We start from the raw sequence: 27,273 nt of genomic DNA, 5'->3' as shown, positions 1-27,273 counted from the left end.
TATAGCAAAAAAATTAAAGCAAATAATTACCTTTTGTTGATCTGAAATAAAGGTCCATCCACGTTCACTAACTGGACCAAGGTCCTCAATCAAAAGTTGAAGAAACCAACACCATGACTCTTTAGTCTCCAATTCATCAACTGCATAAGCAATGGGATACATATTATCATTTGCATCAATTCCCACTGCCACAAGTAATTGCCCTGCCAAGGTATTGAATTAATATGCACGTATAGATATATAGATGTTATGTTAAATTAATACCACATCTACATGAGTTGATGTCAAATAAAACTACAAAGTAATTATTTCCCTTGGAATGTTCCCTTAAGGTGGCAGCCATCTACACCTATCAAAGGTCTACAACCAGATACAAACCCTTGTTTGCATGCATCCAAGCACACATAAAGTCTTTGAAAATAAGGAGGATCTACCTTCATCATCATAGTGCCGCCTATATTTGTCTTTCTAACCTCTTCGCAGTACTCCCATAATTTTTTGAGCATAAGTCCCACCTGGAAATCAGACCACGGGTCGTATCATATGGCACAATGGTCAAAGGTCCGATGATCCAACGACTGAGGCGCTCAAAAGAAGAAGTCATTAGGCTCTGTGGTGTTGAACATGGCGAGCCCCCCTGTCTGCTGGGTGACGTCGCCCCATGCCAACGGGCGCACGGCCCGACAGGCTTGGTGAAGCCCATCGATTGCCTTCTTCATTTTGGGCCACTAAAGCCACATTTGGTGTGTTTTGGGGAATTTCCTTGCGCTTACCCTTGCATCCAAGGATGGGTGGACTTGTACTAAAAATAGAGACTGAACCAACTTGGTGGCCGACCAATTTTTATTTTATATTTGTTGTGATTTAGTCGATTTTAAAAGTTATACCAATAAAAAAACTTTGCTTGAATTTCCAAGATACAACTTTACTTCATTTAACTTTGTAGAGAATTCAATAAACTGTATTTAGAGAATTCAATAAACTGTATTTTAATGTTTGGGTGAGTGAATTTTTAAGTTCTAAGAGATTGCGATCATATAAATAAAAAATAAATTACAAAATAACGACAAGAAGATTAGAAAACTCCTCATAGTAATATAACAAAGGCATGTACGTAAGAAGGAAGAAGGATTTGTCAATGACACATATCAAGTAGAGATTTGTAAACCTCTCTCAAGCGAGTTTGTAATGCATGGAGATCCTCTAATCCCTCCTATCAACATTTGCGATTCATTTTTACTAACTTGACCACAATCCGTAGGGCTTAGAAGTCCTTCTAAACATATAAAAAATGCTAGAAATATTACATTGTACCGCCACTTATAACTTATATTGATTCCAATCTATAACAAGGTGTTGCTGAATGAAGGCTCCTATCAACGAGAACAACTTAGAATGGAACATTATAGTGGCGGTGAACCCGTTTCATGTAAATCCTTATCAACGTCCACAAAAGATGAATGGTGACGTAGGTAAGAGTTGCCAAATCAGAAAAATTGTCAGAAATTTATATAAAATCACATTGAACAATAAAAAAAAATTAAAACATAAGTCACTACATGGGATTATCATGAACAAAGTATCGCATGACTGTCTAAAAATTGGAAATTACAATCAACAATGTTCATTGTTCAATCTTCCATTACAGCAGGGAATGAAGAATTTCTCACTTCACTCTAATGATTTATGATCGTTTCTTCAAAATCGTCGACGGATTCAATTCATAGAACTATACCAAAGAGAACCCAGACCACCTCAGTTCCGAGGGAGGGATTCAAGTCTCGTTACCGCAGACTACTTCAGGCTACACTGACCGATACATGCTCCCAATTTCCCTTGCATCCACGTACCACTATGCAAACAGATCAGAAGAATAGAGAGATGGACCCAAAAGAAGAGTTTTTATTATGCCCTGCACAAAAAATTTAAACATCTGTCAACAAGCCTACTCTCGTAACAATGTACTCACAAGTACACTTGAGCGAGCGTGCAGAGAGAGACGATGAGAGGGAAAGAGAGATGATTACCTCGATTCTTCGGTAGTTTCTTCAGATTTCCACACTATATCTTGTAAACCCGATGAGAAAGTTTTGTAGAACTGTACTAACAGACATTTAGAGGGCAATATCAGTCAACAGTAAGTTGGCCCTTGAAAAAGAGTATGGAAAATGTTCGAACTAAAATGTTCAAAAATAAAATGTTCACTTGCCTTGTGAAACTCTAGTGTGTCACCACCAGTTTTCCGGAGCTCTACCATGTGCACGGAGGGTGCCACCTCGAACACCTTAAACAAGAAGTTAAGAAGAGAGTTAATTACACCATGTTTTACAATCTGGTAGTACTTAATCGAAAGTAACATCATCTTTAGATTTTGTAAAGTTGTGACTTGTTTTTCCAAATATCTGTATCGAACACTAAACATATATACGCATGCCAAAGGCAATACCTCGGTAGCTACGGAGAGGTGGCCCTTCCTTCCATGTTTGTCTCCTTGCAACTTCATCTGAAATTGCTTGGAATTAGCAGAAGATATATTTGGAATTTATAAACGTAACAAGACAATTGTTTCAATACGATGACTTGCATATTAAGTCAGGTCATATAAGGTGTAGCATGAGAATTGAGAATGAGTGTTGTAAAACTCATTACCTTGTAGTCTCTCTTGTGAACGTTAAAGCCCAATGGCTTTGCAGCTTCCTCAATTTTGTTCATGATTTCATTTGCAGGGCGTTGAGAAGTAAATCGGGTTTCTCGTTTCACAAGACCCTATAGTATGGAAGTCCGAGTGATCAGAAGGCAGCAAACTCTTGCAGAATAACTTTGACAACTATAAGGAATTAGAAGGCCACTATGGGTTCTGAAACTAAGCATGCTCTTGATTCAACAAGACCTAGAAGTCCCAAACACTATTATGGCGAATCCTTGATTTCGGATCTTCCTAAACCTACTAGGATCCTTAGTTTCTGCCTGACTAACAATTGGAACAAAACATGTAATTTGCAACTCCAAATAAAATCATACTATAGAGCGCCACACCGAAGCATTCATACCATTTGCTTCTCAAATAAGTTCTCCAGATTGAAACTCTTTGACCTAGAAATAAGCTCAAAAGCATTCATGGATACAGGTTTCTCTTTCCTTTCTGTTACTAAATTTTCCTGCAACAAGCCAATAGAAAAAGGCTATTTTAGAATGTGTACAAAGTTACAAACTCAAGACAATATTTGATCAAGCATACAAAAGTTTACAGATTCTTCTGACTAAAGCTACCTAGAAAAATTCATGGTTGAGAGAAATAAATTAACTTCTGACTAATATTCATACCTTCGAATCGCCGAAAACAGCATCTACATCACCTAAATTCACATCCTCTTCCTCCTTAAACTGTGCTGGCATGTAGTCTTTCTTAAACCATTCATTTTCTAAGATCTCAGGAATTGTTATCCGCTGCCATAGAAAAAACAAGGGCAAGAACAAGAAAAGAACACCTAGTCAGGCTATATAACAAAAGATCGTCTGCATTTAGATCTTAATGCCCTGTAATGCACACGCTCATATACCAATGGTCTCAAATAATAATTTTCATGAGCGTATGGAGAATGTACTTATTGAATTTTGGCACAGGAAAAAAAGCTTTGGAGCTCACCGTTACAGGGTTTGGATCAAGTATGCGCTGTATCAATTTCATTGCCCCGGATGAAAACCATGCTGGGCATGAAAATTCAGCTTTGCAGATCTGAAATTAACAATAGCCATACACTAATAAGTTATCCAGAGATTCCCATCATTTAAACAGAGAAAGCAATACTTGGTTACATACTTTTTTGTACAGCGCTATAAGACTTCGTTCATCAAAAGGCAGGTAACCAGCCATGAGTACAAAGAGAATGACCCCGCAAGACCAAATATCAGCCGATGTGCCGTCATAACCCTTATTGTTTAGCACCTGATACCAAAATACCAAATGTGAGAAACAAAAGAACATAATCAAACAGCAAGGCAATAACCTGTTTTCATAAAGTAGGAAGTGAATACCTCGGGAGCAACATAATTTGGAGTCCCACAGGCAGTATGAAGCAGCCCATCTTCCTACAAAATGTGTACATTGTCTGCTTTAGTATGTCATATAACATAAGTTAAAACATATCGGCAACAAGATTGAATTGAATATTCCGACTTCCCACCAACGACAAGGTCCAAAGACACTCCTCATAGCAAGAGGATTCACTTCTGGTAACAGTACATCACTTAACTATAACCACTTCAATACAAGATTTTAGATCTACTAAAATCTTCTTGCAACAATGTTACTCACCCGCACTTGCTGTTCAAACGTACTGAGTCCAAAATCTGAAATTTTAAGCACTCCATATGAATCTAGAAGAAGATTTTCGGGCTGCAAAAATATGAGTCTGATGCTGTTAGTCATGAATAGTCTAAGAAACCCAAATATTCATTCCAGAGCATATCCAGTATAACCAATGAAATCAGGACAAAGTTATAAAGTCTGTTAAACCTTCAAATCGCGATGGTAGACGCCTCTACTATGGCAGTAATCCACAGCATTAATGAGCTGCTGGAAATATCTCCTGGCTTCATCCTCTTTCAGTCTCCCATTTTTGGCCTAAGGAAACATGAAGCTGATAAAAGATTGTTTTCTAAAGTAAACATAAGACTTGCGTCCACAGTAACAAGACAGTATTTCAGTGAAAACAGGATAATGCAAGTTGAAACAACAATTGCTTACTATTTTGTCGAAGAGCTCACCCCCATCAACAAACTCAAGAACAATGTAGATCTTAGTTTTGCTTGCCATGACCTACTCATAAGCACAAAAAGTTCACGATTCAAAAATGTGCGAAGAAATCTGTATATGCATACGGCACTAGGGAAATACACCAATGTTTTAAAAGGCGTAGGCAAAGCCAAGGCGTTTCAACTTCTCTTTTATAATGATCACAAAGAAAACACCTCTAATTCATTTCTTGAATAAAATAAAATAAAAAAATGGAAGGGATTGCATTACCTCGAACATTTGCGTAACATTTGGGTGCTTGATCAGCATCATTGTTGATATCTCTCTTTTTATCTGCCAATATACAAACACCAAAGAAAAATTAGTTATAATTTCATTCCTGCTCAACATTATTTATAACCACCTAAAACATTATTCGCTTCTTCCCAAATTCAAAAGAAACAAACATATTACTGAATCAAAGTCATTTTCTTTTTTATCACCTGAACTACTCAAAAACATGCAACCTTGGCTTAGATCCCATAATCCCCAAAATATCAACATTTCTAAACAACCAATATAAATGATATATATATATATATATATATGTATGAATATATACATACGTGTTCGACCATCTTGTGTTTGAGGACTTGTTCGCGGTCGACGATTTTGATGGCGACGCACTGTCCGGTCTCCATGTTCTTGGCGAACTTCACCTTCGCAAACGTTCCCTCTCCGAGCGTCTTCCCCAGCTCGTACTTCCCCACCTGGGTCCTCATCCTCGGCCCCTTCGCGCTCATCTTGCCGCCCTTCCTTACCGCACGTCCAAGATCCCACGGTCCGAAATTTCCAACTGGGGTCCCGCGCGAAGGATCTAAAGATTATAACTCAGTGTTTGCTGCAGCTTCTGGATTGGGTTTGATAGGAAGGAGAAGGGGAGAGAGAGAGAGAGTGGCAGATCATAGGAAGAAGAGCAAGAAGAGGGAGGCATTAAGGTGGTGGTGTTTATCGTGTCGAAAGCGTGTTGGGCCCGCATGGGGGGATGACTAGTATCACACGACTCTACCAATCAGGCACATGCTCCGTCTGATATTGTTTCACAAGTTCCATGGCTGTCCATGCATGTCCTACATCATCCTTAATCACCTGCTGTTATGTCATAATTTCGATAATTGTCTCTTATTTTTTTTCTTCTTTTTTTTATTGTTTTCCCAAAACACCCTTCTCCTCAAAAGGCTGGAATTGTGGTGGAATATTTGACGCCTTTGCTAATTTGGAGCCTGTTTTAGTGGTGCCGGAGTTATTCGCGCTCAATCCAAACACTCTCACAGACCGGGAGATAAGTGCGCTTTCTTTGAGGCGACATAAATCACAAAATCTTTTAATTTACAGGACAATATTTTCAATTTTAGAGTTGTTATTACAAGAAATATATGCGCACTTTTTATAATGAATCATTTTGGTTTTGATCCCTAATTAACTTAATTGTTGGACTAAAACCTTGTTTGTTTCAATATTTTGATCGAGGTCCTTAACATTATTTAAGAGATTTAACTCATGCATTTATGCATTTAATGTCCCCCAAATTATGAAATTTTAAAAAATTCAAATAATATTTTTAAAATATACTAAATACTTAAAAAATAAGTATTTACAGTAACATTGTTCTTCACACAATTATAGCAAGAAAATAATGTACCCAACCTGTCACATCCCGGCCCGGGGTCCACCACATCCCCGGCTCGCTCCACCATTGTAGTACGATATAGTCCGCTTCGGGCCCCTACCACACCCTCACGATTTTGTTTCTGGGAACTCGAAGCTAGGGAGTAGCGCACGAGAGCACTCCCATGATGGGTGACCCATTGGGAAGTTCTCATCTAAGTTTCCAGAAACAAAACCGTGAGGGCGTGATCGGGGCCCAAAGCGGACAATATCTTGCTACGGTGGTGGAGGGGGCTCGGGATGTGGTGGACCCCGAGCTGGGATGTGACACAACCCACATGATTATTAACATATTTTAAAAAATAACTACTTATATAATTTAAAAAGAAAATAAATACATATAATTAGTATGGTTACATTTAGAAAAATTAAAAATGGGTACAAATACATTAAAAAATATGGGCACAAATGCAAATAAAACTTTAAAAAATATGGGCACAAAAAGAAATTAACATATAGGTACAAATTAAAACTAAAAAGAAAATTGGTATTTATTAAAAAAAAAAAAGGTTGCAAATTAAAAATGGGTACAAACTAAAAATAAAATATAAGATAAAAAATTTAGCATGGCTAAATATAAATATAATGTAACATTTGTAAACACTAAATGAATATATTTAGAAATAAAAAAATATTTTTATTATTGAAATAATCAATGACATTTATTAATACCTAAGGACCTTGATAAAAAATGGAAAGAAATACGGTTTACAAAGTTCCCTTTAATCAATGGAGTAGCAAAAAGAAGGATGAGAACCTAATTTCTCCTTTTATAATTTACTTAAAATCAAAAGAACCAAAGTGTATTATGAAGTAGAGTTGAATCAATTTAAAATGCGTTTCTAAGACAAGGATTACAAAGTGGTCTTAACATACTTTCATAATTTTTTCAAAAGAAAAATAAAATAATAATAATAAAATAAAAATACTTTCATAATTAAATATTAAAATATTTTGAAAAAATGAACGCGTTCACGTGAACTTTACCTCTTAACATTGCACGACTGCATGTTGAGGTTTGTTTGAATTGAGTTTTCTTTTTCTGTTTTTGTAGGTAAATTATATTTTACCACTTTAATTTAAGGATACTTGCTTGGTTTCTCAAGTCAACGCCACCAAACGTAGCGCTCATTCGAGAGTGATTGGAAAGCATTTTAATCCAAGTGTTTGGATTTGATAGTATTTATGCCTTTTCGAAGATTCATTCCCTGTTACTGGCCAACGCGTGGTCTAGAGATTACATTTGGACAGACTTGTTTTTGGAGCTCTATGCCAAAAAGTTGTTAGGTCCACCAACTGGTTTGAGCAGACGAGAAGTAATTTAAGCCCAATGCTCGTTCCTTGTAGTTGGTAGACAATCCATGACATTGAGTGATCGTTGGTAGCGCTCATCATCTATCACTGAGGTAGCGCTCTATCTACTAAATCTTTTAGGCTGACTTGTATACCTAGTATTTCACACTTTCAGCACTTGTGGACCTTCTCTTAAGCCATCTTTGAGAATAATCAACTATACCTTATTTTAATGCGTATAAAAGGACCATGCGTTAACAATGGCATGTGTGAAATGCGTTACAAAATAAAACTCGATAGTACATTAGAATCTCGGACATATTATATAAATTGTAAAACAATTTTGTAACTAATATAATGAGATTAATTAGTCTTTATATTATTTCATATTTACAATAAGAGTGTAACTAATAAAGAAAATCAAATTAGTTAATTTATATTTTGGTAACTATAATTTCATAATAGCATTGATATCTAACCTAATTGATTAGTTTGTATTTTATACTAACATTATTATTAGTTAGTCCAGTTCATACGACAATGGTAGAGAGAAGTGATGCCCTTACACACGTGGATTCGAACTCTATTGGTTTCCTAATCTAACATCTAATCTAACAAATATATTATTTTAATGAAAAAATAAAAAATAAATTCATTAGCATTGTTGGGATACGAGGGCAATTGTGTAATTGTGATTATAACCTGACTGCTAATTATGTAGGAGAGACAAACGATTTGTGGTCAAAATTAAACGATATAGATAAACACAGACGTGATTTCTCATACAATAATTGAGGGATGCCTCGCTCCAAGACAAAGGGCTGGCAACTGGGGATGATTTTGCTGGGGCCTTCTATGTCGAGCTTCATATCTTTTATTGATTCTACACCTCATGTACAATAATTACGTATCATCTTATCCTGTAACTTTCACTGACGTGGAACTATGTAACTGTGTCCACGTATCATGAGTGGGACATATTGTCCTTGCCAAGCCACACTGGAATTTGTTTGTAACCGTCACACAATCACGTGTTAATGTCTATTTAAATTATAATATTGTATATCATGTAGATTTATAGTAATATGTAACGTACAAGTGTAAACAACATGTACAAAAACTACTCAATCGAGTTAGGATAACATTTCATCTTTGTAACACTGTAGAAACTCCTGCCTCTATCTCCATAAATAAGCAAGAGCTGTTGTTCTCTCGGTGGTCTAGCGACCTATATCACTCATCGTTGAATTTACTATCAAAAATTGAGATTGAAACATTAGACAAACGACCATTTAATATACATCTTGTATATCAAATTCAACGATGATTGAATGCGACGAAGAACACACTTCTGCCATGCAAAACCCTCTATTGGATAAATTAATCACAAAAAACTTTCTTCATTGGCCATTTATGCATGCAATGGTTAAGAATTTCAACTATCCAAATCATTGAGAAATGAGCTTTATAGTAAACAAGCTCTACACTGTTGTGTCAAGAATCAAAATAATCTTATTGGGCTTGAATTACAGCCCAATTCTCATTGGATCAAAATTAGTACTGGTCCTCCTGTCCACATTCAAGCAAAAAGACATACGAGCTACGAGAAAAATTGAAAGTCAATCACGTTATAAAAGAGATAGATGTATAACTGTGTGAGATTAGCGATTGGTCACTTTTTGATGCAAATTATTAGGTTCATTACGGGGAATGTTTGATTTTAGAGAACTTTAACGAAAAGCTTTCGGTACTATTCACTTTAACAAAAAACCATATTTTTACACTAAAAAGTCAATCATGATACTATTCACTTTACCCTTTATTTTGTCCTTATCGTTAAAACTCAAAGTTTTCAAGCATTTTTCATTAGTTTTCCTTTGATTTTATTCTCCAAAAGCACAAAAAGAGCTATACGTTTATACCAAATTAATTGAAAATATGTCATTGCATTAAAACCCTATTTTATGAAGCTGTACTCTTGTTTTCTCCTTCAGCACTCCTTGCCTTGTTTCCTCCACTTAGTTATAACCCCAGAAACAAAAAAGGAGGGACTGTGCAGAAAGATGTGAGCGAACTTCTGGTTGTTAGTTTTATATTATACTACATGTATTATTTACTAGAAAATTTGGAGAATAATTGATCAGTTTGCACAATTTAATTGAAAAGAGTTCATAGAAGATTCAATGACAGATTCAAGATTCTAACGTCAGATGGTTTTAGTCAAGCTACGGTAGGCGCTAGTCGGATGGTACATTGTTACCTAGACGGAACCTAGGCAAGGTCTTAGGTGAATTTAACTAAATTTATTATATATCATAAAATAAGTGTCTATTTACACTTACGAAAATATTATTGAGAAACTGGGTTTATTACTTTAATTAAGTTTATTATTTAACATATAACATACAAAAATATCGGAATTGTTGCTTTAATATTTTAGTGAATTTGATGGTATAAGAAGTAAGTTCAAGTGATTACAAGTTTGTAGTACTTTACGAAATATTTTTCAGATGTCACATGAATTTACAGTGAATTTCAAAAGAAATAACAGCAGTAAACATATGGTATAAAAGGTATTGGTTGAATAATACATTATTCCTTTATTAATTAAAATGTTAGGTGGCACAACCTAATTAGACAACAATTAAAAAAAAAATTTAGGAGTTTGTCAAGTGGGAAATGGAGGTAGAAAGTAATTTTCTCTTTCTTCTTTGTTGGAACCAAGGTCCAAAAAGCAGCAAAGCCATGGTGGTTTTCTTAGGGTGTTCCGTTTCGTCTAAAATTAAATTTTTCTCTTGTTGTTCAAAGCCATGGTGGTTTTCTTAGGGTGTTCCGTTTCGTCTAAAATTAAATTTTTCTCTTGTTGTTCAAAGCTTCTTGTCACATCCCGGCCCGGGGTGGATCACTTCCAAGGCCTGCTCCACCACCCTAGCACGATATTGTCCACTTTGGGCTTACCATTCCCTCACGGTTTTGTTTGTGGGAACTCACAAGCAACTTCCCAGTGGGTCACCCATCATGGGATTGCTCTAGCCCCCTTCTCGCTTAACTTCGGAGTTCCTACGGAACCCGAAGCCAATGAGCTCCCAAAAGGCCTCATGCTAAGTAGAGATGAGAATATACATTTAAGGATCACTCCCTTGGGCGATGTGGGATGTCACAATCCACCCCCCTTAGGGGCCCGACGTCTTCATCGGCACACACGCGACCAGGGTTAGGCTCTGATACCAAATTGTCACATCCTGGCCCGGGGCGGATCACTTCCCGGGCCCGCTCCACCACCCTAGCACGATATTGTCCGCTTTAGGCTTACCATTTCCTCACGGTTTTGTTTTTGGGAACTCACGAACAACTTCCCAGTGGGTCACCCATCATGGGATTACTCTAGCCCCCTTCTCGCTTAACTTCGGAGTTCCTACGGAACCCGAAGCCAGTGAGCTCCCAAAAGGCCTCGTGCTAAGTAGAGATGAGAATATACATTTAAGGATCACTCCCCTAGGCGATGTGGGATGTCACAATCCACCCCCTTAGAGGCCCGACGTCCTCGTCGGCACACACGCGACCAGGGTTAGACTCTAATACCAAATTGTCACATCCCCGCCCGATGGGGATCACTTCCCAGGCCCGCTCCACCACCGTAGCACGATATTGTCCACTTTGGGCTTACCATTCCCTTACGGTTTTGTTTTTAGGAACTCACGAGCAACTTCCCAGTGGGTCACCCATCATGGGATTGCTCTAGCCCCCTTCTCGCTTAACTTCAGAGTTCCTACGGAACCCGAAGCCAGTGAACTCCCAAAAGGCCTCGTGCTAGGTAGGGATGGGAATATACATATAAGGATCACTCCCCTGGGCGATGTGGGATGTCACACTTCTATTGCACAACATTTGCACAACCATTGTGGTCTTTTCTCTTCCACCACCTGCCCAAACCGTTGGGTCTTCCTCAGAAGTCCTCATAGGCGCTATTTTAGACTTTCGGGTGGTCCTGGACGACCCGGGTCCAAGAGCGGATATGCCCCCTAAAAAGGAATTTTTATATAAGTGAACTAGTGAAGTGTATAACAGGCAACAAAGTTTATTGTACTTTATACATACATACATATATATATACACACACACATACATACATATAGACAAATACTTTTACACTCTTTTTAAGCCTTTTGATTACATGACATCCAAGAGTTCTTATTTATAGCATGGATGCTTATGTGAATTTTAACTAATATTAAAGATAAAATAAAATTGAAAAAAAAAACTGGAAAATTAAAAATATAATTAAAAAAGGAAGATAATTTAACTGAAATTGGTTTTCCCATTTCCATTTCGATCAAGACTTGGATTCAGACTTTGAACCCTAATAAAAAAAATCATGAAACTTTTTCTTTGCCGATGAGGAAGCTTGATGGAATCTCTTCTTTCATTTTATCAAAAATAAACCCTAATAATAACAAAACAACGTACTTTTTAAATTAAAAAAAAAAGGTGATACCAGGCATACGTAATACCCAACGTAAACAAGGATTGAGTTTTTATTTTTATCAAAAATAAACCCTAATAATAATATCAAAAATAAACCCTAACGTTTCGAGAGAGCTTACGAAAAGAAAGGTGGTCCTGGGAGTCGGTGAGGTGGTGGAAGTTGGAAAGTCGGGAGCTTAAAGCACTGGTCGACGACATGACAGACACAGAGAGGGAGGAAAGAGAGGCGAAATAGTGGTGTAATTCAATGCCACTCTCTCTTGATGTCTCTGGTTTTTGGATAGGGTGGATCTCTTCGATACATACCTCAATGCACCAAAGAAAACTTTGTTAATTTTATTTATTCTATTAACTTTAGTTTTAACTTTCTTCCAGATTTTATGGTTTTTTATCAATTTTATTTTTAATATTAGTTAAAATCCACATAAGTATCCAAGTCATTTAATGAATAAATAGGAACCCTTGGATGTTATAAAATCTAAAGGCTACAAAGAAGTGTAAGAATGTTTGTAAAAATATTTGTCCCTTGATCCTATCCCTATATATATTTATATAAAGGGGGTAAAAATTCATTACTAAGACACCATAATTATAAACACAGAGGCCTAATTATAATAAGCACATAACAAATAAGTGGACCATCAAAGTGAAGCAAAAGAACCCAAAACCAAGTTCTGGGCCCAACATCAAAAAAACCAAAACACCAAAGCAAACCCTAACAACTTGCAACATTCATCGCCACCAAAACACCACGTACCCACCATTTCGACTCATCGTCCCCAACAGAAGTCTAAAATTAGGTCTAACATAGCCCCCGAACTGGATGAAGAGAAGGCTTCAACATCCTCCAAAGAGTAGTATCGAGATCTCCACCACAAATCGAAACAAACGCGAGGGAGGAACCAACTTGCAAGTAACAGTGCCAGCGAAGACAAAGAAAGGGAAGAAGGTGGTGTGAACACCGAGCAGAAGCTCCATGCACCTTCCCAGGGGATCGTGAGAAATTACGTTGAAGATTTATGGGAGCAGATCTCTACGAGATTGATGAAGGATTGAGCCTATGAGGAAGGGTATGCAGCGGATTGTTGGAAATCTTAAAGGTGAAGGGATGGGAAAATTAGGGCCAAAGGATGGTAAAATTAGAGGAAAACAAGGGTGATAGATGAGATCAATCCAACCAACAAACAAAGGAAAAAGTAAGTTGAAAAAGAAAGAAAGAGAAGGAAAAATAAAGAAAGAGAAATGAGGACTGCCACTGACCCTAGCCAGAGCTAGGATCGTCGGATGTGGAAGAAAGGATGAACGGAAGAACACTCACACACCGATGAGAAACATTCTCAGGTACAGATAACGACTCTCACTAAACGAGAGACAGAGAAGGTTATTGGATTCTACTTTATGACCAGTTTTTTAGGGCTTAAAGTTTCAAAGGGAGAAACCACTAGATAGAATTGAGATCATCTCTGAATCTTAATGTTAGAAGCCTAAAGACCAAGAAATTCGAACTGTTCAAAACTGAGAGATCTGGGCCATAGTTTTGTGTAAGGCTCGGAACCAGCCGATTCATGAGCATCTCCCCTCTCAATTGTTAGAGTGTGTGTGTATTGGATATTCTTCGATGGAGACTTGATACAAATCTAGAGAAATACCATAGAGTGACAGAGAATTGCAGAGAATGGTGATAGAGTTAATTTCTGAAAATCCTCACTCAAAGCATGAGTAGTTTGTTACCGTTATACATGGAAAAGGAAGGGAGATCCTTCACTCATCAAACTGAAATACAATCTCAACCCTTAATTGCTATCACCCTATGAGATGATGATACATGTCTTAATCTATCACTTAAGCTAGATACAAATGAGAGCTACCAAATGGACTATGATCCAAGGGTCTACATTTAAATTGAAAACAACTATTAAAATAAACATTTGAATTGTTTCTTTGGCTCTAAGTTTCAGCTGAATGATTATACACTAACACTCCTCTCTAATCCTTTAGTCGATTTAACTCCCAGAAGCTTCCTTAGATATGCAAATCGATCTTTAGACAAGGCTTTAGTGAGAATATCTGCAATTTGCTCCTCAGTTTTGTAATACACCAATTCAATCTCCTTGGCTTCGTCTCGGATGAAGTGGAATTTTCTGCTGATTTGTCTTGTCTTTTGGTGAAAGACAGGATTCTTTGCCATAGTAATGGCTGATGTATTATCACACATGATCTGAGTTCCTTCCACTTGTTCCTCTCCAAAGTTTTCAAGCACAAATCTTAGCCATTTTGCTTGAGAAGTAGCTTCTGCAGCATTGATATATTCTGCTTCTGTAGTGGACAATGCCACTGTGTTTTGCTTGATCGATGCCTATGAAAACACACCAGATCCTAGTGTAAATGCATACCATGAAGTGCTCTTCATATCATCTTCATTTCCTGCCCAGTCATTATCACAGTAACTAATTAGGGTAGTTGCCTTCCATTTTTCAAAAACAATTCCAAAGTCAATTGTTCCATGAATGTATCTTAGCACCATCTTTGCTGTCCCCATGTGTTTCTTGGTGGGATTATGCATGAATCTTGCTAATAAGCTTGCTGCAAACATCATATTAGGTCTAATTGCTGTTAAGTAGAGAAGACTTCCCACAAGCTGCCTATATTCTCCTTCATTTGCAGCTTCACTTCCATCAATCTTACATAATTTCTCATTCATTGCAAGTGGGGTAGCCACAATTTTGCAATCTTTTAACCCAAACTTTTCAATTAACTTCTGTGCATACTTCTTTTGGTGTATGAAAATACTCTTCTTAGTTTGTAGTACTCCCATTCCAAGGAAATGATGTAACAACCCCAAATCTATCATCTCATAGTGCTTCATCATATCACTTTTAAATTCTTCAAGCATTTGTGGGTTCTACCAATGTATACAATATCATCTGCATATAAGGAGACAATAATGATACCTGAATCCTCCTTTGTTTTAACATACAAGGCTGCTTCACTTAAGCTTTTCTTGAAACCTGCATTGTTGAAATAGGCATCAATCTCATCATACCAGGCCTTTGGTGCCTGTTTCAATCCATACAGTGCCTTGTTTAGTTTGTACACCTTAGTTTCTTCATTCTCCTTCACAAACCTTTGTGGTTGCTCAACATACACTTCTTCCTTTAATACTCCATTAAGAAATGCAAACTTCATATCCAGTTGATACAAGCTCCATTGCTTTTGTTCAGCAAGAGCAAATAAGGTTCTTATGGTGTCCAACCTTGCCACAGGGACAAAAGTCTCATTGTAGTCAATTCCGGGCTTTTGTGAGTAGCATTTAGCCGCCAACCTAGCTTTACTTTTCTGCACAGTACCATCTAGATTGAGTTTGGTCTTATAAACCCACTTGACACCAATGCCTGGCTTGTCAAATGGTCTCTTAACAAGTTGCCATGTGTTATTCTTCTCTATCATTTCCAACTCAGCTTCCATTGCCTTTTTTCATGAATCATCTTTGGTTGCATCATCATAACTTTCAGGTTAAATAATACACATATTGCACTGAGCCATGATTTCACTCACACTTCTCCACTTTTTAGGTGTATAATCATATACTTGAGACCTGTCAATCACACTTTCACTTTGAGAGATAATAAGTTGCTTAAAGTGAGAACTTTCACCACTTTCACAGATCTCATTAGCATTGTGATACTCAGTGACAGTTAGAAATCTCACTTCATTGTTTGTAGTGCAGTTCCAATCCCAGGAAGTATTCTCATCTAATGTAACACCTCTTGAGAGAATGATCTTTCTTGAAATCGGATCATACAATCTATAACCCTTCTCACTGTCACCATAACCCACAAAGATACACTTATGGTTGTTTTCTTCCAACTTGTGCCTGAGATTTGAAGGAATGTGCATATAACAAAGTGAACCAAAGATCTTCAAGTGAGCTATCCCTGGTTTTCTACCACTATAAGCCTCAAATGGAGTTGTTTTCTCCAAGGCTTTGGAATGACACCTATTAAGCAAGTAAACTGCAGTATTCAGTACTTTTGCCCAAAATTCATATGGAAGGTTCTTTTCATGCAACATTGATTTTGCCATTTCCACCATAGTTTTATTTTTTTTCTCTCTGACACTCCATTTTGTTGGGAAGTGTAGGCCATAGTCAACTGTCTTTGAATTCCTAACTCACTGCAATATTTGTCAAATTCTGCAGAAAGGAATTCTCCTATTCTATCACTTCTGAGACACTTCACCTTATAGCCACATTGTAATTCAGTCATTGCCTTGAACTTCTTAAAACACTCAAATGCATCAGACTTATATCTCAGGAAATACACCCATATCATTCTAGTGCAGTCGTCTGTAAATAACAAGAAGTACGTGTCCAGACTGTGATTCAACTTGCATTGGACCACAGATGTCTGTGTGGATCAATTCCAATGGTTTCTTGGCTCTCCAAGTTAACTCAGAAGGGAATTAATCCTTGTGTTTTTTTTTTCCCATCATGCAACCCTCACATACTTTTGTAGACATTTCCAAGTGGAGTAATCCATGCACCATCTCCTGTTCTTCAAGCATTTACTCCTCATTCAAGTGTCCCAACCTTTTATGCCAAATCTGAGAGCATTGTGTGACACTTGCTCTTAGTGCAAATTGATTTGCATGCCTCATTGTCAAAGAAAACACCTATTACTTGTCATCTGCACTCTAATTATCATATTATCAAGTGATCAGCTATAAAAAATGTTCATTACATTTCCTCCAAACACTAAGTAATAGCCATGTTCAATCATTTGTCCAACACTAAGAAGGTTCTCCTCGAGTCCAGGAACAAGCATCACTTCTTGTATGTGTTTTCTTCTTAATTTGGTCTCTATTACCAGGGTTCCTTTTCTAGCAACCTGAACAATTTCTCCAGTCTCCATCTTCACTTTAGAAGTCAAATTTCTATCCCTTAAGCTAGATGCAAGTGAGAGCTGCCACATGGACCATGATCCAAGGGTCTACATTTAAATTGAAAACAACTATTAAAATAAACATTTGAATTGTTTATTTGGCTCCAAGTTTCGGCTAAAGGATCATCGATTGGCGTTTACCAACCGCTAGAGCCAAATGAGTTAATGAGTTAATAAGGACTGCATGATTCAATTTGAGTGGTCTAGATTTCTTGGCCCTTGGTTTTGGACAGAGAAATCCGGTGAGGATCTGAACTCCTTTGCATAAGTACAAGTCTACAGTTGTGCACAAATCAAGCTGAAGAATAAGAAAAACAACTTTATGTTGTTGGCATTTGCAGAATGTCGAAGAAACCAACCCAAGTTATATATATGGATCACATGGACATGGTGTGTAGACGTCCTGTTTTAGGGTTGCAACAAAATATCTTTCAATTATTTAGAAAAGAAAAACGAGCAAATGAATAAAGTCCAAGAGTTGGGACTACCCAGAAACAAAACTTCCCTAGATTAACTCTACATTTAAAATTAGAAGCTCTAAGCCGCACAACCTAATATATATATATATATATATTTATATATATCACGTACGTTGACTGTCACATCCCGGCCTGGGCGGGACCAGTTCCCGGGCCCGACTCCACTGTAACACGATATTGTCCGCTTTAGGACCCCAGCACACCCTCACGGTTTTGTTTTTGGGAACTCACACAAGAACTTCCCAATGGGTCACCCATCCTGGGAATGCTCTCGCGCGCTACTCACTTAACTTCAGAGTTCCCATGGAAACCGAAGCCAGTGAGCTCCCAAAAGGCCTCATGCTAGGTAGAGATGGGAATATACATATAAGGATCACTCCCCTGGACGATGTGGGATGTCACAATCCACCCCCCTTAGGGGCCCGACATCCTTGTCGGCACATACGCGACCAGGGTTAGGCTTTGATACCAAATTGTCACATCCCGGCCCGAGGCGGATCACTTCCCGGGCCCGCTCCACCACTGTAGCACGATATTGTCCAGTTTGGGCTCCCAGCACACCCTCACGGTTTTGTTTCTGGGAACTCACACGAGAACTTCCCAATGGGTCACCCATCCTAGGATTGCTCTAGCCCCCTTCTTGCTTAACTTCGGAGTTCCCATGAAACCCGAAGTCAGTGAGCTCCCAAAAGGCCTTGTACTAGGTAGAGATGAGAATATACATATAAGGATCACTCCCCTAGGCGATGTGGGATGTCACATTGACCTTTTAAATATGCAAAATTGCTGAGTTTCACATACTATACATAATTACATACCTGTTTCTGCAAACAAACATATAATAGTACCTTATAAACTTGTGATGTGAAAATAAATTCAAGTGGTTAAGAATGTTTATCTTTACACCAAGGGTTCAACATTCGATGTTTTGTTACTAAATTGATGAGAAGAGAAAAAGAGTAGCCTATTTTACCTAAGATGTGCCTTAGTAGCTAAAGAGGGGTCATAAGATATATCCTGTGTTTAAATTTTGTCAAACACATCAAAGAAATTACTTTCATTTAGATTATAGTCCTTTTTTATTTGAGGTACCAAAAGACGATTTTAGGATTTTGGTTATTTACTTCGGGCTCGGATGGAATCCCTTTGGATTATAACGGATTGATGCACATATGTTTCGTTAGATCTCTAAAATTAGATTGAATGAATGATCTTTAAATTCAAAGTATATTACAGATAGTCAAGGTGAAAAAAAATTAGACATATATAAAAGAAATTTCTCATTAATTATTTCATTTATGCAGAAGAAGAGAGATTAGAATAGATAAGTTAATTTTCTTTATAAGTAATGGATTATGCAATGAAGGATTCACCTCTTTTCCTCTCAAATATTTCACACACTTTCATGGAGTTGAACCAAAATTTCTATAATTTAATAAATGAGGACGAACCCTCGGTTCCACCTCTAGTATTGCCAGCTTGCTAGCCACCAGTTTATGACCATTAGAAATATTGAAAAATAAAAGTTTAAAATGTTATGCACACAACCCCTTGGTTTATCGAACAAAACAAGCCACTTGTCAAATTACCAAAACAATGACCTATTGGATGGATTCGTGCTACTGCTTTTTTTATACAAATTTTGATACATGTTTTTTTTTTGAGACTCACTTCATAATGTATTTCAACGATTCGTATCGTTTATCATTTAGGTTTTCCTTAATGATCATGTCTATTAAAAATTACTCAAATCTAAAACCATATGACGACCGTTGGATTAATGATTTAGAAATTCTTTTGTAGAACTATATTTGTCTAATCCTTCACTACAAATGAATGTTTCAATGATTTTGAATTTGTCTAATTTTTTATAATGATGATTTATGAATGATGTTCCAAAAGGTAGACAATTTCGATAGTTAAAATACATTACAGAGTAAGCCTCACAAAAGCGTGTGTAAAAAATTATTGAAAAAATGTGGTGTTACGGAGCTATCCCTTATATATATATTACAAAAATAGATTCATATAAAATCTAGCTACCTCAGATAGCTACACTTTGTGTAATCTTGATGCGTAACCATTCTCCTTTATATTTATTCTCTTTAACAAATAACAACTTTGATAGAAAGGCACGTCGGATCTTTAGCTCAATCAGACTCTTTTGTTTGTTATTGTTTGACATTGCAAAATCCAAAATCCTCCTCCTCGGAACCTCACTCCATTTATCCACCAGATTCATGGGACTCTTGCCCTCCAACCTATAACTTAACTTCCACACCTCTCAATCTTCTTCTCTTGTTCTTCTTCATCACCAATAACACCAAGGTATGTTTCTTTGTGCTTTGTTGTTTTGTTTTACGAAACTTGTACATAAGTATAAGAGAAATGTTCTCTTGTCAAACTATCTATTCAGTACCGTAAAATGCATGATATAGGAGAAATGTTCTCTTATCACAATGTTTGGCTGCATAACATGGCAAGAGAACTTCACTTTACTCTACAAATTATGAATCTGATACTTAATTGATCTTTTCCTTTTACGTTTCCTTCACCAATTTGGCTTCAGGGGTGTAGCCATGAATTTACTTTTTAATCGTGGTTTGATGGGATCAAAATCAAACAAGGAAGACAAAGATGCAATAAGTTACTTGGAGGAACCAAGAATTGTGGAGCTGAGAACAGCTTGCTTTTGGTCAGTTCTGGTGAGTGTGGCAGGAGCACTCATGTTAGGGTGGTGGGAGTACCAGTATCATCCTGCAAATAGGCAGCTGTGGATGGTGCCCTTCGGTCTCATCCTATTTGCTACCCCGGCCATCGTTTGGTTCTCAGTTGTGGCCTCCGATCTCTGTAACCGGAACGACGATCATGTCACAAGAGTGAGTCAACCGCTTCACCCGCTCAATGGCTCGGTGGTTCCGGCCAAAAAAGATGAGCAATGGGGTAACCATGTGGCTCTTGTATAGTTTTTAAAATATATATAATGCCTACCTACAATTTGTTAACATGGGTGGAGTTTTTTAACAAGAGATTTATAAGAGCCATGTAGATTCCAAGTATTTGATTGAGATTCATATATTATGTTAAGGAACCTGGTACTATGACTTAATTAAGAATCACATTATTAGTATGATTTAGTTTTGGTACAGTTGCTGTGCTAAGTTTACGAACCACTTCACTTTTAGTTTTCATTTATTTAACAAAAAAATATTTAAAATAGTTATGAACCAATCTTAAAATTTTTTTTTCCCTAGAAACAATTTAACAGCATTTGGAAACAATTTAACAGCATTTGTAATCAATTTAAAAATCCGAAACAAGGATATTGGGTGGGATAAGTCTCAGGTTTGTGCTGTTATAATTTCATCATGGATTCATTGTTAAATAATTAAAAGGTTAGAGAGCTGTTTGAATCAAGTTTATGTTATAAACTATAATATGTAGAGGTTAAGATGTTGCCTTCCCTGGTATTGCACGGTTCCAAATAATATTAATACTCACAAATATAAAATCTTCCCGGGAATCTTCTCTTTCGTTACATGTAACCACTCGCAAAACAACACGTATGAGGTAAACTTAAATATTGTATCTCTGTCCCCTTGTATGAGCATTTCCAATGGTTGTCTTTATTTGGAGACTCCTACCACCACCTTTGAGTGCTCATTTCAAGACTTAAAAGGAATCTTTGTGTCTCTAAAGGAATATTGTCTACAATGGGAGAGTCATTATAGTAGAATTCCTAAATTTGAGGTTTTACAATTTTATGTGATATTTTTATTAGGTGCACATTTTTTGTTTATGTTAACATTACGTTCTCATAAAATATTTTTGTGAACTTTTTAACCAAAATAAAATTCAAATTCTGACACTAATTTTTAACTAGGATGAGTGAATTGAGTACGAATGAACTGAGAATAGGAGATGAAGTTGTGGTAAGTTTTGGTTATATAATTTGGTATTTATAGGAATGATGAGATAACAAATGAAAGAGCAACCCAAATTGAAAATATTAATATTTCAACGGGGCATTGTGAAAAGAGAAAACAAAAGAACTTGAAAACCAACATGAGAGAGTAACCAAAATTGAAATGGTTATTTAATTGGAACTGTTAATCTTTCAATGGTAAAAAAAATTTAAAAGCAAAAATCAATTTGGACCCTCCATTTTAAACAATTGAAAAGAAAGAAAAACAAAAAAACAAAAAAAGCAAGGCCATGTGATTGGGATTCACGCCTACTTCTCCACTTAAATTGTCCTACTGGGTCCATCATCTCAGTTCCTCTAGTCCCTATATGTGGGTACATGCACCAATATCCGGTGAGTCTTTATATTTTAGGAACTCACTTTCCGATCCATTGGAGATTCATTTTGTCCCTATATTTGTTTTATACTCATTTTATACGTTGGTTGTCCCTATATAGGGACTCTACCAGAGATGCTCTAAGAGTTAGGACTAAGTACTCATGTTACCAGAAACTTGTTTGCTTTGTTTTTAGTTACCCTTTTTGGAACTCGATTTTAATTCTCTTTACTCCCTATAATTCAAAAGTCACCGCTTTACTCCTTGGAATTCATAGTTCACACCACTTTGCCTCCTAAAACTTGATTTTGATTCCATTTTGTCCTCTAAAACTTAAAAGTTGTCTCTATAAAATTCAAAATTCGCTCCACATTGTTTTAGATCTATTAATTTCTTATGTAAGTTTGATTTAGGTTCACCAAGCTAATCAAATTTTTATATCACCACATAATCTAGATTTATAATCAAATTTGTTGCATATGTGGCACAGTTTACTGTGTGTTAGGTCCCACATATATTTCAGGAGTCGATCTATAAGTTTCAGGGAGGAGAGAGAGTCCACAGGTCAAATGGAAAGAATTTTGTGTTTAAATGAATAAAGTGGTGACTTTTGAGTAAGGCAAAGTGAAATCAAAATGAAATTCCAAGGGTGTAGCTAAAAATAAGCCAATTGTTTTTTATGAAGATTAACCGGTAAAATTGAAAGAGAGAAGAGAGGGAGGAAGTTAATACTTCCCTTAACTATTGATGCACACATACGCCTTGATTTATGATCAGAAAATATTTGGTGATAACATAAACCAAGTTTTCAGCCAACCGGACATCCAAATTATCACCCCAAGTGCACATGAACATCCCATGCACTGTGAATGAGTTACTGGAAATCACAACTTCCAGCAACGAATAGTTCGAGGAAGTAGAGCAAACTTAGCTACACATCAATATAGATTTATGAAGATTTCAGTATAATATCTTTGACGCAACTACTTCAGCACGGCTTCTTTCCGGTATCCAAGAGATTGGGTACTGTACACATGGTTTGAACGAGGGACAAAAAATGGAGCAGAAAAACTATCTGTATAACAATTGATGCGTTGCTAACTAAGTTTTCCTGTTAGGTCTGAAGCCAACGTATAAAAATAAAAAACAAAAAGCACGACTCAAATTTGGATCCTCTCCTAACTAAAAGACTAAAGTTGACTAAATTGGCCACGGGGTAACACATCTTTTTAGACCCAATGCGACCAGTACGTACGAGTCTGTAAAAATATTTAAACGGCTGGTGGGAGGTAAAAGTATGGGAGTTTACCAAGCATCAAGCATCAGTATCTAAAAGTGTTGGAAATTCCAGTCCCCCAAGAGCAGGTACGTTGTCTAAATCCTCTTTTGAGAACAGTGGTAACAGCCACAGTGCCTTCTTCGTGCCAAAACCCTACAGGATGGGGAAAAGAGTTAAAAATCATCAAATGTCTGATGGAAGAAGGGCTTACATACACAGAGAGAGAGAGAGAGTACCACCTGCTCAAAATTCTTCTTCCTGCCCAAGTCATACTTCCATCTGATTGCTCCTCTCTTTTCATGAACCTGAAACATTGCTTCAAATAGTTGCATATGATTAAGACATGATAAATATGTGGCGCTATAAAATTCCTCATAGATTCAGATTACTTTGAAAATTTGGATCATTTTAGGCAACTATAGCAAATTCTTATTTTACAATGCATGTAAAATGAATTCATAAAATTAATACAGAAACTCAAGCAGAAGGTAATAACCAAATGAACAAAACTTCATTCGGTAATTCAGGTCTCAAATGGTAAGTGCAAACTGCAAAAATATTCATAAATCTCAAAATTGGTAGAAAGAAAGTAGCAGTTGAGTGTATTACCTCAACTGTAGGGGTGTTGCTAGACAGAAGGGACGCATGCATAACCACAAAACAAAGAAGACTCAGTGCAAAGGCTAAATTAAGCACTGCAACATGGTCAACAATCTGTAAGAAACAAGTAAACAATGAAAGCAGAACCAATGATTTACTCGGTGGAATATTACCAAAAGCCAAAAAAACGACTGCAAGATGGCCAGGAGATTCGGAATGATCCATGGCTTCAGAGAAAAAACCGATAAAATTTGGCAGCAAAACTAAGGTACCCATCGTCGTTTCCAGAAATGTATAAAGCTTTCAAGGCACAAACAGAAACTGGAAAGAGTGAGCAAAAACAAGGGGAGAGTAAAATAGCCAATTATCCCCACTTTTAATTTATTTGCACACTGGAAGGTATTTATTTCATAATCAATTGTCATTTCCCATATCTCTATACCACCCCGACTTCCCCCAACGCGCACACACATCAAAGAAAACTCAAACATCTCCAGTTCCCAGCCCTAGATTCTGTGGGACTGGCGCCTTTGAACAAAAAATTTGGTGGGGAAGGCAATCTACACAAAGTTCTTATTTCGTGACTGCAAGTAAATTAATAAGAAAAGGAATATGGCATTACCAAGAAAAGAAGGAAAAACTTGTAGTTGCGTGCACCAACACAATTCACCACCCAAACACAATGGTGATCCATCTTAAGTACACATCTTTGACCTACAGAGCATATAAGAAAACCAAATTATTTTCTTTATCACTTAATAGACAATTTCACTGATCGCTGAATGTAAACAATATATATATCGTCAATGTTAGCAGAAAGTTGCTTACAGACAGAGCAATGATGCAATCGTGGTGGCTTGCCATTTTGGCATCGACTACAATACCGTACTTGTGGTAGTCTTTCTCCTCCACCTGAAGATTGTGTTGAAGTGAAAGCCTCAGGGTTCGATATTTTCTGACAAAGTCAGAGAACTACCAGCCTCCATTAGAGGTTTCCAATTTTCTGGAACAGAAGCAGGGTCTTTAAAGACTATCATAAAGTAACTCCACAATAACATTACAAGCTGCAACCACAAATGGAAATTGAAAACGAGGGCCAAACTCAAGAGTTAATTTTCTTTCAAATTAATATTTCTACTCAATTCTGCTTTCTCAGAAGTCATAAACAAATAACATTATTTAACAATGTATTTTCTCCTTACAGTTTGCTTTAACAAGACTGAAAAAATTCTACATGACAAGAAATCAACATTCACTCTAATATTTTTCAATGGCAAAACTCCCACGGGTTCTCGATATAAGTATCAAATGTACCTCTCTATTTACTAAGTTTTTGAGAAGAGTTGTAAACCAGCTAGCAAAACTGAACCCGATATTTGATTTGTCTCCCCAAATTTCGGGTCTCATTTCAAATTAAAATCTTATTAGCTCGTCAGACATTCGAGACCAACTTCGTTCAAGCTCATCTATTAATCTAAATTAGTAAATTGTACAAACTAATCTAAATTGTGCCCATTGCAGCAGCTATCAGTCTAATTAATGTACCTAAACGCTATCTAACCGTATCAATCAACTGGAATTAACACACAACCCACAAAACAAAAAACAAATCCTTTTTGCAAAATAAAAAGTGGGTTGTTTATAATTTCTAATTTTCCAAATACCCTTCAATTAAAATTAAATACAACAGAGGAAAAAAAAAAAAAAAAAAAGGAGAAAACTTGAAGCATCCATGACCGAACAAGTTGAGAATTACCAGAATATGGAACATTACGATGATGAAGAAACGAGGAGGATCATGAAGTAGCCGATGACTTTGAGGCCGGAGCAGAGCCTGAAGAGGTTTATCTTCATTCAGGGATTGGGATTCGGAACGGCCGAGATATGCCGATTGGGAACTGGGGGAGGGTGATTGGCCGCCTGGTTCGCGGTGGGAAGAGGCGTTTCCAGATGTCAGGAGCCAGGATTAAGGTGTTCCGGAGTAGTAACTGATCCTTCGGTACTTTTAGAAGGCTTATTTGTTATCGTTGAATAAAATTTCATTTGAACGGTTTGATAGGTTTGTTCAAGAGAATCCTTACCTTTTACTTTACTCAGACGAGGATTCTGATCATTTGGTACTTTGGGCGTGTCGGAGGATCTATCATTTCACTTCCCTCTTTCTCTCTCTCCTTTTTCTCAGACAAACAAATCATTTCTTTATACTTTTGAACAAAAAATTAATTAATTTCTTTATACTAAAATATTTTCACAGTCAGATAGCAGAAAAGGCCCAGTGTTTCTTTTTAGGGGACGATTGTTACACGGACTATCTCGGACTGGACTAGCTTTAAGGACTAAGCTGGATTGCCTTATAATAGATTAAGCTAGACTAACTTAATGAAGCGTTTGATGCAGTGGCGGACTAAGAAGCAGGATAATTAATAAATTCTAACATTATATTAATTTATCTATATCTCTTTTAATATTTTATTCTTACTTCTCTCATTTTTTCCTTCTTTTTTCTGAAAGCTCTTCCTCTTCTTCGAAACCCAGTTCCATACTTTGAGATCAAATCAAAACCCAATTCCATACTTTGAGATCAAATCAAAACCAACGCCTCCGAGGGAATGGTCTCCCATAACCGCCGCCGTCGTAGTTCTCTCGGATTTGAGATGAGGGAATGGTCTCCCATAACCGCCGCCGTTACGATCTCAACACCGGATGCCAGTACTTCATCCAGGGCCTTCGCCTCGTCGACCTCGAGTACCTCCGCCGCACCGGCAACTTCCTCCCCCCACCCAACGCCTCCGAGTCCTGCTGGGTGCCTCTACCTGCAACTAGTCTCTCGAAAATGGATCGCCCTGCGTCTTCTGCACCACCAGAATGACCTTGCAGAGCTTGCTCTTGACCGGCGAGTCCGTCGGAAACGTCTCCACCTGCGCGGCGTACCCGTCTTGGTGTGGTGCTGTGATCTCGTTGGAGAGAGGACGCAACGCAGACGAAGCAAAGTCTTCGCAAAGGGAGGACGCCAAGCGACACAAAGGAGATGAAGCAGGTCTTAGCAGTCCCGTGGTTTTCGGGGGGTTTCGCTAAGACGACCTAGCGAGGGAGATAGTCCACACGAGTCCGGGCTAGTCTCATTTAAGTTAGTCCCCAAGCTTACCAAACATGGGACAATAAGCCTAGCCAGTCCAATCCCACTTAAGAAGGTGAAACAAACGCCCCCTTAATGTTTTAGTAGAAAATGTAAATGTAGCTACTCGTATTTAATTTAATAAAATTCTATCTTTTTACCCAAAAAAAAAAAAAAAAAAGAGATGGCAAAAAAAGTAAATTATTTATATTTTTAGAAATATTTTTTTAATGAGAATTTCAATAGATTGAAGATTTGGATTTTTCTCATTGAACTAAATTGATGGTTTCCAATTCCGCGATCAAATCTTAATGATCA

General features: G+C 37.2%; 1 protein-coding gene and 1 pseudogene across 3 annotated transcripts; both read right to left on the bottom strand.

The window, feature by feature from the left end:
- Positions 1-1,487: 1,487 nt before the first annotated feature.
- On the bottom strand, positions 1,488-5,943 carry LOC137733409 (CBL-interacting serine/threonine-protein kinase 9). Of its 2 annotated transcripts, XM_068472560.2 has the most exons (15): positions 5,362-5,943; positions 5,027-5,089; positions 4,748-4,819; positions 4,517-4,624; positions 4,316-4,396; positions 4,036-4,089; positions 3,821-3,946; positions 3,647-3,736; positions 3,325-3,447; positions 3,051-3,158; positions 2,650-2,766; positions 2,447-2,503; positions 2,210-2,284; positions 2,028-2,098; positions 1,488-1,912 (listed from the first exon to the last, which is right to left on the bottom strand). In XM_068472560.2, the coding sequence occupies exons 1-15, from the start codon at positions 5,536-5,538 to the stop codon at positions 1,906-1,908; spliced, it is 1,329 nt and encodes a 442-aa protein (XP_068328661.2). In that variant the 5' UTR covers positions 5,539-5,943; the 3' UTR covers positions 1,488-1,905. The 2 variants fall into 2 exon arrangements, with proteins under 2 accessions (XP_068328661.2, XP_088552640.1); XM_088696514.1 differs by lacking the exon at positions 1,488-1,912 and having other exon boundaries at positions 2,024-2,098; positions 5,362-5,753.
- Positions 5,944-22,868: 16,925 nt separating this feature from the next.
- LOC137734126 (putative protein S-acyltransferase 12) lies at positions 22,869-25,611 on the bottom strand (annotated as a pseudogene). The gene is made up of 7 exons (XR_015964440.1): positions 25,597-25,611; positions 24,669-24,904; positions 24,463-24,554; positions 24,014-24,140; positions 23,850-23,935; positions 23,480-23,545; positions 22,869-23,393 (listed from the first exon to the last, which is right to left on the bottom strand). The product of XR_015964440.1 is annotated as a putative protein S-acyltransferase 12 (transcript).
- Positions 25,612-27,273: the final 1,662 nt, after the last annotated feature.

The sequence above is a fragment of the Pyrus communis genome, chromosome 7 (assembly GCF_041283825.1).
Source record: "Pyrus communis isolate YQ-2024b chromosome 7, ASM4128382v1, whole genome shotgun sequence".
Classification (NCBI taxonomy): domain Eukaryota; kingdom Viridiplantae; phylum Streptophyta; class Magnoliopsida; order Rosales; family Rosaceae; genus Pyrus; species Pyrus communis.
This window is presented reverse-complemented; position numbering and strand designations above follow the sequence as displayed.